Source organism: Typha latifolia, chromosome 13 (assembly GCF_019914945.1).
Source record: "Typha latifolia isolate L0001 chromosome 13, TyphaL0001v2, whole genome shotgun sequence".
Taxonomy (NCBI): domain Eukaryota; kingdom Viridiplantae; phylum Streptophyta; class Magnoliopsida; order Poales; family Typhaceae; genus Typha; species Typha latifolia.
In genome coordinates, this window is record NC_133098.1 from 4,026,447 (window position 1) to 4,038,761 (window position 12,315).

Genomic DNA, 12,315 nt, shown 5'->3' on the forward strand with positions numbered 1-12,315 from the left:
CCTGGTTTGGGCCCGACCCGACCCGGTCTAAATCAGGCTAAGCTCGGCAAGGACCCAGTTTGGGCTCAGCCAGAAGCCCCGCTAGAAACTCCTAAAAGCCCAGCCCCTAGCATTAAAATAAACCATACTATAACATTTAGCCCAGCCCAGCTAGGAATTGAATCTAAATCCCTTGCTGTTTGTCCTTCCTCTAGCCTTCTCAAATTCCCTTCCCAGCAAGCAAGGTGGTTCGGAAGCTTTCTCTCTCCCAGCAAGCAAGATGTCTTCTACCAGTTGATAGTTATTTAGACTTGGGCTGTTAATATTTAATTCACTGCAACACCAATTAAAGCAAAGTTTAATGCTATTATTCACTTCATGTTTTTCATTTTCTTCAGCACTACAATTTTCTTCAGCACTTTCATTTTCTTATCTATTAGGGCACATTAGAACTTATGACAGTTTGTTTAGTTTCTTTTATGTTATTTTTAGTTTATGTCAGAGTTTATCTGCATTAGTACTTCATGCTTTTCATTTTCTACAGCACTACCATTAGCTATTACTACCCTTTATCTTGCATTTGTTGTTCATTTTTTTTCATTTTCTTCAGCACTACAACTTCTAGATATAGGGACATACAAGGAACGACAACAGTGGTGGTGACCCACTCAAATAGATCTATTGAGCATAGCACATTCTTTTCTAGGGTATGTCCTCATACGATTGTTTCAATTATCCAAAAAGATCTAATCATTTCGAAAGTGAAATGAGTTCACAGATGCGACTTGTCTTCAATTCGAACCATACTGCCTCTGTCTAGAACATATCTAGAGAAGTTTGAGAGGGTTTCAAATGAAGTTGGAGGACGAATAAACTCTACTCTCCAAAGCACTTTCATTAGTAGATTTTGACATAGAAGTCCAAGACGATATGAAGGTGGTCCAACCCAGTCTGCTTGTGAATGCCTTCCACATGACACAGGTATGGATGGAGACGTGGGGGGAGCACTGGGTTACTCATGAACATAAGCCAGGCTTGAGTAAATGGGCAAAATTAAAATCTATGTGTAAACAATATAAGCTCCTTTAACTAATTAAACTCTATCATATTAGAAAGCTAATTTGAATGAGAGCGAGCATGTAATATACCTTGATATAACTATGCCCCAACTCAACTAATTGACGCAAATTTGAATTAGAGCTTTTGGTATCCACTTGTCCTCTATCTATTCTAAAAAGTTTGAATAAAATTTGAGTTTGTCGATAGAGATTCTAACCTGGTCATCCAATCTAAAGCTTACTTTGAGACCAAGCCTTTATTGACTTGGTCAGCTTCAACTCACTTACTTCAAATATACACCATGATATAACTTATTATAAAGTTTTGTTTTTGATAACCAGTTCTCTCTCGAAAAGTCACTTTCTAGATTTGAACCTCATGTCGCAAAATATTCCCATATGTCACTTTCTTTCTTTTGCAAATCTAGTGGTATACAGCTACAAAGTGACCAAGTTTCAATTTGCAAATGGACTTATGAATGCCAGAAAAAGAGAAGAAAAGTTTGAGTGGTTACTAAGTAGAAATCATTTAATATAGTTTGTTGGGAAATTTATTAAAATACTACTCTAAATTTTATCTTTATTATCGTTCACATTTTATATATGAATATTTATCACTTAACCTACCTAAACAAATACATTAATGCTTAGTGTTTTGTAATAAATAGTTACCATATAAATAAGTCATATTAACTATGGATGCAAAATAATTATAATACCCTTGAATAATTGTTTTTAAGATTAAGGCAGAAATTCAAGTGAATGGTACTTTTAATTTTATTGTTTAAAACTAACAAATTATTATTTGTTTTATTGATTGATCAACCGCTATTATTAGATAAAATTAACTCAAATTGTTTATAATAAACAAATGAAAAATATTAAATAATAGCTTGTGAATGATAATAAAAAAATGTAAGATATCCTTTATAGTTATGAGTATTCTAATTTTTTATTGTCGAAAGAAGTGAAAATTTAACAGAGTACTAAGTTAGAGTACTAGTTAAATCGATGCCGTCGAGATTCAAATTCGAGAATACATATTTGAATGCAACTCTCTTTAGCAGTCACTATTCTATAGTCAATTAAAATTTTCTCCTCTCTTAGTACTTAAATATAACATTTCTATTTGATAGAGAAGGCTCCTTAGCTTAATTACTTTTTATTGGATAATTTAACATAGTGTTATTTATAACGTTTACTATACTATCACTATATACCTCTTGATTTTTTTACCACATTGATCACCTGACCTGAAATGGTTCTTAGTTCATAAAGTCTTTAATTGGATATTTTTATTAGTTCAAATATTTTATGAGGATAATAAAAATGTTTAGGGGTGTATCTGAATGGGACTAATTATAGTTCTTCCTTATTTATATATATTTTTTCTAAATCAAGTTTAACTTAATCCAGAGTTAGCTAATACTGGGTTATTTAACATACGTAATGCATTCGTCAATTGTACGTAAGAAAGTAAGAAGTTTTCAAATAGTTATTATCTTTGAATGAATGGTAGCCCATTAAATGATTGCAAACAGAAACTTAATGTTAATATTGACTTTGTGTTCCTCTTTATACGACCATGGTCTAAGTTAATAGACGGCCAAATTAAAGGTTATATATATATATATATATATATATATATATATATATATATATATATATATATATATATAGGGAACGATGTTCACATGTTAAACAAACGAAAAAAAAATTATTTTGATCCTTTGAATTATTACCATTGTCTAACTATATTATTTATTTTCTTAGTTAAGAGATCTATATAAATCTTTTTTCTTAGTTCATCAGAAGTTTTATATAGATAATCAAAAGATTTATTCTAAATATTTTTTTACTATCATTAATATTTTATCACTCGGTTATTGCCTCCGAGACATATTTAAACTAAGAAATTAGGGTGTAAAATGCAATCTATCATCGTGTGATTTAACCAAATTTTAATTTACCCTCCTGTTATTCAAACTTAACTATTTGAACCCCTCTCGGTTCGCATGCGATGAAATTATTAATCAGTCATTAAACTTAAGTATCCTTACAAATATATATATATATATAAAGAATAGTTTAGTTATTAAGCAACTTATTTATGATAACAAAATATTAGTACTAATAAACCACGTTGATCTTAATTAGCACATGCATCTTAGTTTCGAACAAGAAAATCTAATACTTATTATTTAGTGCGGACCATAGATAAATTAAAATATTATAGTTAAACTAAAATACCCGTCAGTAAAGGTGTCATGATGTAATAAAAGCAAGTAGCACATATTGAATGATAAATATTTATATAATATGATATTAATGATAATAAAACTAGAAGGTGGAGTATTTCCTATAATTTTTTTACATTAAAATTAGAGTTATCTAGTTGAGTGGGTAGCCAAGTTTTTCAAAAGTGAAAGCTAGATGAGTATGGAAATGGCGTCCAGTGTTTGTCCACTCCTGCCTCTTCTCGCTAACCATATCTGACTCACCTACTTCGGATAGTGACTGAAACTGCTAATAATATGGAAAGAAGAAAAGTATGGCATTTTTCTTTTCCAAAATAAGTTCATCCCACCAACCACAATTTGAAAACTGTGGATTCCTTTTGATGAATGATTGATATAACATTTTAAAAATTATATTTACTTGTTCTATTTTGTCGAATTGTTCAAATAAAATCTTTCTTATAATATGGTATTAAAATAGAGAACATGAATTCAATTAAATTAGACTCTTGTTGTTTAAAATATTAGAATTATTTTATAACTTAATTGATTTATGATGATTAGAAAAAAAAAACTCTTCGATTGATGCATTCATGGGGAGAATGAATTTTTTTTATTCTATCATGCGTGCTGCCTAATAAAAAGTTGGTAAGACTATATTTAATATTCAATTATCACATGAGTGACGACTGAGGAACATTTGGAACGTATCTAATGGAGCTCTATTGACTCGAAGACTTGGCATGCATACACTAAGGATAGATCCAAAGAAATGGTAGGTGAACTAAAAATCAAGTGGGGCTACAATACGGTTGATGGAAATGTCTTTTCTTTAGGAATGTTTTTTTATTATTATAAATATTAGGAATGAATTTGACTTGAATTATCCTTTCATATATAGTGTTCTCACGGTTGGGTAGATTCTACCACTTTGGGTGGTGAATAAAGCTATCAAAGCGTCAAAAGATTTCTATGAAGTATAAACCCCTTTGGTTAACTTCCCTTTTGACCTCTGAAAAAGAAAAGCACTTGAGAACGGTCTTTAATTTCAATCCGTTTCTTTTTATTCCAAAGCAGTCAAATTGATTTCGAGACATTTTAGCCACTCTAAATTTATAGGGTAATTAATGTTGTTGAGTACTCGAAAGAAAATATACTAATCGAGGGGTAGAACGGTAATGTCGGCTACGTAGACACCAACCATGGTCAAGTTAATAATAGAAATAGTGTGTTGAATTACCAGTCACGACCATCCTCGAAGCCTCCATTTTGTTTTCTATTGTTTTTAACTCATTCCATGTTTACGGACTGCACAAGATCGCTGAATTCTTCCATTGTTGATGACCAACCGTTCCACTTGCTCTCCTTCCTCTATATAATCCTCATAAAAGCTGGTATTAACTCATACCCCCACTAGCAAAGGAAGCGTAGCAGACTCAGGAGATCGATCACTGCGAGAATGGTGGAAGTGGTGAAGTCCGAGTTGGTAGTCCCTAGTGAGGAGACACCAAGACACAGCATCTGGGCGTCTAATTTAGACTTAGCAGCAAGAAGAGGCTACACCCCTACTGTCTACTTCTACAGACCAAATGGGGACTCAAACTTCTTCTCTGTTGAGATCTTGAAGTCGGCGCTGGCTAAGGCCCTGGTGCCCTTCTACCCCTTAGCTGGCCGCCTCAGCGTGGACAGAGATGGCCGGATCGAGATCAATTGCACCGGAGAAGGTGCCGTTTTCGTTGTCGCTCGCTCCGAGTACACCTTAGAGGACCTCGACGACTTTGCGCCGTCGAACGAGATGAGGGATCTCTTTGTTCCCCCGGTGCTGTCTGCGGATCCTCCTTGCCCCTTGCTCATGCTTCAGGTAATTAATTAACTTTTCCTTTAGCTTCCCTTCAAATATTGAGCAATTTTACATTTCAGATCATATATGTTTGCCAAATTAACTAAAATGGCACTTGGATATCCGTCGCCTGACAGCTTAAACTTAATATATGTTACAGGTAACGTTCTTGAAGTGCGGCGGCGTAGTCCTAGGCACGGCGATACACCACACGGTCAATGATGCCCGGAGCGCAAGCCACTTCATCGAGACGTGGGCCACCATCACCCGCGACGGCTCCGCCGACGCCGTCACTCCCCCGTTCTTCGACCACAGCCTCCTCCGCGCCCGTTCCCCTCCCACCGTCCTCTACGACCACCCGGAGTACAAGCCCGACCCTATCCCCATCCAATCCCGACTAGGCTCCGCCTACTCCAGTGCAATCCTGCCCCTTTCAAAGACCCATGTCGACCTCCTCAAGCTCCGTTGCTGCGCTAACGGCGACGCTCGCGTGTCCACGTTTCGTGCCATCGTCGCGCTCTTGTGGCGGTGCGTCGTCCGCGCAAGGAAGCTTCAACCGGAGACCCAGTCGCGGCTCTACACGATGATCGACATGCGAAGCCGGATGAGCCCACCGCTACCGACAAACTACTTCGGCAACGCGGTGATCCGCACGTCGGTGGTGGCCACGGCGGAGGAGGTGACGGCGAAGCCACTGGGATACGCCGCAAAGAAGTTACGGAGCGCGACGAGCCAAGGAGACGAGTTCGCGAGGTCACTGATAGATTACTTGGAATCTGTGGACATGATGAAACTCCCGAGGAACGGGGTGTCGAACGCCGACTTGCGAGTTATAAGCTGGCTCGGGGTGAGTATGTACGACGCCGACTTCGGATGGGGAGAGCCGGCGTTCATGGGGCCGGCGTTGATGTACTATCCGGGATTTGTTAATCTCTTGAACAGCCCGAAGAAGGATGGTGGTATCTCTATTATCATATCATTGGAGCCGGAGAGCATGCCGAGCTTTAAGAGGTTGTTCATGGAGGAGCTTGGAGGTTTGGATGTACAAAATTAAATAATATAGTTACGTAGCCCTTGTAGTATATATGCAATAAGGGCCTTCAGATTAATTCATTTTTTGTTTTCTTTCGGGGGTTTTAATATGTACCGATTAGTACTGCTCCGGCCGATACTTTGTAAGAAATATTGCATGAAAAGGCATGCTCGTTAACTTGAATTAATAGCAATGGCAAATTTTCTGGGAAGCCTTCATCGTTTACACTATGAGTAAAAATCATCATATTCATGAATTAGAGCAAGAGTTAACCGTGTCTTTGTAATGTGTTAGTTTGGAAAGCTAGCCTTCAACATATCTATATAAAAATGTTTCACCCCATAGCACTGTAGACAGAAGAATTGAAAAGATCCTAAAATACCACCTTAAGAAGGTAAGAGTATTTTAGTAAATTGATATTTCTCTCTTTTTTCCTTGGAAGATATAAGAATAAACATATCATGTATGGATGAAAAATGTTTCAAAAATCTAAAGAAAAAAAATATTTGAGATATTTTCAATAGTTAGGTGGATTTATATGTGACAAAAATTGTTCAGGGAAAATATGTGAAAAATAGTGAGACTAGGGGGGTTCTAATGTGATTAACCCTTATTATTATTCTTATAAGCAGGTGATATTAAGTGTGTTATTATTTGAGCATGATTTTGCTTTATGTATTATATTATTTTTAGACTGTAGAGATATTAATTTGTTGGGCTTTATATATTATATGATTTTTTATTATGTATTATATGTATGCAAAGATTAGTTAGATTTTATTTACTTTCCTTTTATTATAAACTAATTCTTTTTTTTCTTTTCCATTGGTTTGTTATCTCTATTTTTCAATTATCGATATTTTTTTTTTGGAGGCTTGTTATAGTCTATAATATTTTTATATATTCTTTGTTAAAGATATTTAAATAGTTTTAATATTTTATATCTTGATTCTGAGTTAAACTAGTAAATCATGTGAAAATCAGGTAGAACTCCATCCACATGAGAGATATGTATATATGTTTGCTAGCTTTTTAGAATAAAGATGTGTGGTTGACAATGTTAGAACTCATGAACTTTGACTAGCGGGTCATGGATTTTGCTAGGCTCATGAACAAATTAAAGTTGTGTGGTTGACAATGTTTTGTAATTAGCAACTCATGACCTTTATTTTGCATCCAAATCTAGAGCAAAAGTGGTATAAACTATCACATAAGTATCTATGTGTGATTGACAATGTTTTGCATCAAAGACATGGTGTATCAAACTATTTCAAGAGAGCATTCAAACAACCCAGGAGGTGTTAGATGGTGATTCAAACTTTCACCTAGAATGAATTATCAAGGAGCAAATATTTGTGGGCCATTCAACGTTTCGCTCAATCGTCGTCCAAATGAAACCCTACATACCTTACAACATTTATATCGTATTAAAACAACACGATAATTCTCAGCAAGTATTCAAAATTTCTGATAGAAAGGTTTGGAGCCGTTTATAAAAAGATTTCAAGCGATGCTTATGTCAAGATTTGTAAGAGATCTTGAATGGATGAATTATAGAAAGTTTTGGAACTAACTTTGGTAGGATCTAGTGCTATTGGAAGAAGGGTTCTTCACCAAAATAAGCATGGCGGAGCTACTGTTTTTCGCCTGGATATCTTGATAATTATGCACTCCCATCACATAAAATAAAGAAAAATTTGGCCGGTGAATCTAACTGATGCAAATGCTCTAGCAAGCCCTTCATTTTTCTGAAACACCCTTCCTTTGATGCATCCACTATTAAAAAAACAACAAATAATAGTAGACATATTTAAAAGTACTTTTGACTTATAACCAAACAATAAAAATACTCAAAGGGTCCATCAATCATGAACAAATTAACCCACAGTACAACCAGCAAAATGGTAAACTGGTAAATGGTTCTCGAGAGATTCCACTTTCGAGACCCCATTACTCACGTTATGGAATGAGTAAAGGCTAATGATAGATACGCACTTGGACTCCATCAAAATAAAGCAGTTGACTCGAAGACCTGGTAGTAAAGATGAGTTTTTGACCAAACTAGCCCTTTTTTTATTTATTTTATTGAAATAAATTATATCTTAAATTTATTATTAAATGAGGTCTAATTTATAATAGTCATAATAAAAATGCTAAACTAATTAGCTTTTTTTTAAAAGTTATTCAATTCAGTGTTTTTATTCTTAATTATTTTTTTTCTTAACCACTTAAATATTAAGTTAAAAAAATGTATATATATATGTCGCTAAACTAATTAGTATTTTTATTTAAAAATAAAATATTAATTAGTTCAGCGTTTTTATTAGAGCTACAGTAAATTAGACCCTATTTAATAATAAATTTAAAAGATAATCTACTTTGATAAAAATAAATTAGAACAACAATAATTTAGTCAAAATCTCCTGTAAAGATTGCAGGCAACATTGATACATTTTAATTTCATCTTCTTGGATCAGGGAAGGAGTAGGTGAACTACAAACTAAAGTGGGATCACCGAGGATGGTGGAATGGTGGGGGCTAAGCACTAAGTCTAATTTGCTTTAAGGACTTTATGCAGATTTATTCATATAGCAAATTATCTTTTTAGGTGATATGACAACGAGTAGTTAAAGCTAATTATCTTCACAAATTAATAGTAAGATTAGTTTTTTGAGTTTCACAGGGAAATTTGATTGCTAGACTTTCTTGTGTTGAAAAGCCGAGCACGTTAAATGAAATCTTTAGTCTTAACCATAGTCATTCTCTCAGTGTATCGATGCGTCAGTGCTGTAGTAAATTCTATCGAGTTCGGTTGTGGATCAAAGGACAAATCTTGTAGTCTAGCCAAATATCATCAGTTCTCCCGACCGACAATAAATAACGTAAGAACTGCAATTTCGGTTCTATAGACATTAACCATTCTCAATTAATGAAAAATTATAAGTAATAGAGCTTACTTGGACCGCACTTAGGATAGTCACGAGTGACGACCATCCTCGAAGCCTCGGTTTATTAATTTATTGCACGTTTACCGCGCAACATCGTTGAACCCTTCCTTTGCCCGACGACCAATTAAGCATTCCCAGTTCCTCTCTCTATATATAATCCTCTCAAAAGCCGGTATGAGCTCACACCTACACTAGCAAAGGAAACGCAGCAAACTAAAGAGATCGATCACTGCGAAAATGGTGGAAGTGGTAAAGTCCGAGTTCGTAGTCCCTAGTGAGGAGACACCAAGACACAGCATCTGGGCGTCTAATTTAGACTTGGCAGCAAGAAGAGGCTACACCCCTACTGTCTATTTCTACAGACCCAATGGAGACTCAAACTTCTTCTCTGTTGACATCTTGAAGTCGGCACTGGCTATGGCCCTGGTGCCCTTCTACCCCTTCGCCGGCCGCCTCGGCCTGGACCGTGATGGCCGGATCGAGATCAATTGCACCGGAGAAGGTGCCGTTTTCGTCGTCGCACGCTCCGAGTACACCTTAAAGGACCTCGACGACTTTGCGCCATCGAACGAGATGAGGGATCTCTTTGTTCCCCCGGCGCCGTCTGCCGACCCTCCCTGTCCCTTGCTCATGCTTCAGGTGATTGATTATCTTTTTCTTTAGCTGACCTTCTAATATTGAGCAATTTTGCATTTAAGACCATATATGTTTGCCGAATTAACTAAAACGACACTTGGATATCGATATCCGTCGCCTGACAGCTTAAACCTAATATATGTCTACAGGTGACGTTCTTGAAATGCGGCGGCGTAGTCCTTGGCACGGCGATGCACCACACGGTCATCGACGCCCGGAGCGCAAGCCACTTCATCGAGACGTGGGCCACCGTCGCACGAGACGGCTCCGCCGACGCCGTCACTCCTCCTTTCTTCGACCACAGCCTCCTCCGAGCCCGCTCCCCTCCCGCCGTCCTCTACGACCACCCGGAGTACAAGCCCGACCCGATTCCCATCACATCCCGACTAGGCTCCGCCTACTCCAGTGCAATCCTGCCCCTTTCTAAGACCCATGTCGACCTCCTCAAGCTCCGTTGCTGCGCCAGCGGCGACGCCCACGTGTCGACGTTCCGTGCCATCGTCGCGCTCTTATGGCGGTGCGTCGTTCGAGCAAGGAAACTTCAGCCTGAGACCCCGACACGGCTTTACACGATGATCGACATGCGCAGCCGGATGAGCCCACCGCTACCGACGAACTACTTCGGTAACGCGGTGATCCGCACGTCCGTGGTGGCCACGGCGGACGAGTTGGCGGCCATGCCACAGGGATACGCCGCAAAGAAGTTACGGAGCGCGACGAACCAAGGAGACGAGTTCGCGAGGTCGCTGATAGATTACTTGGAATCGGTGGACATGATGAAGCTCCCGAGGAGCGGGGTGTCGAACGCCGACTTGCGAGTTATAAGCTGGCTCGGGATGAGTATGTACGACGCCGACTTCGGATGGGGAGAGCCGGCGTTCATGGGGCCGGCGTTGATGTACTACCCGGGATTTGTAAATCTCTTGAACAGCCCGAAAAAGGACGGCGGCGTCTCTATCGTCATATCGTTGGAGCCGGAGAGCATGCCGAGGTTTAAGAGGTTGTTCATGGAGGAGCTTGGAGGTTTGGATGTACAAAATTAAATAATATAGTCAAGTAGCTTTGATAGCATATATGCAATAAGGGCCTTCAGATTAATTCATTATTCTTTTTTTCCTTTTGGGGTTCTTACATGTACTGATTAGAACTGCTTCAGCCAATTCTTTGTAAGAAATATGCATGAAAGACATGCTCCGTTTGGTATATAACTTGAATTAATAGCAATGGCAAATTTTCCTGGAAGTGTTCATCGTTTACACTACGAGTAAAAATTGTTGGAATTTTTTTTACTGGAAATAGACAAAACACTGAGTTTTTGCTGAAACGAAAACTACTTAATACAATGACTCAAAGATTCTATATTTTTTTGAATTACAGAACCACTTAAGCTAAAATAACATAACTTCCCACTACCCATGTCTTAACTAAATTTAGGAGAAACTACCCACTACTAGTTATATCTAAAGTAAATAACTAACCCAATTACATCACGTCAATTGCTGATCTGGAATACATCTAATCCGGACTAATTTTGTATCAATATTCAACAAAAATCATCATATTCACGTCTGCACGTAAATTAGGAAAAAATTGAAGGTGTCTCTCTAATTAGAAAAAAATGATTGAAAATTAAACCGACAAGAAGAACAATAAAGTGGAAGGTATCTTTATAATTTCAGTCGTTCATCTTTCTAAAATAAGCTTCCTTTCACGTGTCCTCCATTAAAAAAATCAACTAAAATACTAGGAGAGGCACCCAAAATAATAGTAGATAAATTTAAAAGTACTTTTGACTCATAAGCAAACAATAAAAATACTCAAAGGGCCCATCAACCATGAACAAATTAACCCACGGTACGACAAAGAGGCCAACAAGATAGTAAACTGGTAAATGGTACTCGAATACTCAGCTTAGAGAAATTCCACATTCAAGACCCCATTACTCACGTTATGACATGGGTAATGGCTAATGATCGATACACTATTGGACTCCATCAAAATAAAGCAGTTGACTGGAAGACCTAGTAATAAAACTTTGCCGGAAACATTCATACTTCTTTAATTTATCTTCCTGAAACACGGAGGGAGTAGGTGAACTACCCACTAAGTTGGACCACCAAGGATGGTGGAATGGTGGGGGCTAAGTAGTACTAAGTCTAATTTACTTTAAGGACTTTATGCATATTTATTCATATAGCAAATTATCTTTTAGGTGATTCGACAACAAGTAATTAAAGCTAATTGTCTTCACAAATGAAATATTAAGATTTGTCTTTTGAGTTGCATAGGAAAATGTGAACGCTGGACTTTCTTGTGATGAAGAACCCCTTGTAGAGTACGTTCAATGAAAAATTTGGTCTTAACCAAAGTCATTCTCTCAGTCTATCGATGCGTCAATGCTGTAGTAAATTCTATCGAGTTCGGTTGTGGGTCAAATGATAAATCTAGTAGTCTAAGTCATATATCATCAGCATCTCCCGACAGACAATAAATTAGGTTAGAACTGCAATTTAGGTTCCTTAGACATTAACCATTCTGAATTGATATAAAAAATATAAGTAATAGAGCTTACTTGGACCACACT

At 37.3% G+C, this 12,315-nt stretch overlaps 2 protein-coding genes across 2 annotated transcripts; both read left to right on the forward strand.

Moving 5' to 3' along the window:
* Positions 1-4,525: 4,525 nt before the first annotated feature.
* Positions 4,526-6,358, forward strand: LOC140799653 (hydroxycinnamoyltransferase 4-like). Its single transcript, XM_073154062.1, has 2 exons — positions 4,526-5,135; positions 5,275-6,358. Exons 1-2 carry the CDS (start codon positions 4,734-4,736, stop codon positions 6,166-6,168), a joined length of 1,296 nt encoding a protein of 431 aa, XP_073010163.1. The 5' UTR covers positions 4,526-4,733; the 3' UTR covers positions 6,169-6,358.
* A 2,811-nt stretch (positions 6,359-9,169) lies between these two features.
* LOC140799656 (hydroxycinnamoyltransferase 4-like) lies at positions 9,170-10,973 on the forward strand. Its single transcript, XM_073154065.1, has 2 exons — positions 9,170-9,734; positions 9,881-10,973. The coding sequence occupies exons 1-2, from the start codon at positions 9,333-9,335 to the stop codon at positions 10,772-10,774; spliced, it is 1,296 nt and encodes a 431-aa protein (XP_073010166.1). The 5' UTR covers positions 9,170-9,332; the 3' UTR covers positions 10,775-10,973.
* Positions 10,974-12,315: the final 1,342 nt, after the last annotated feature.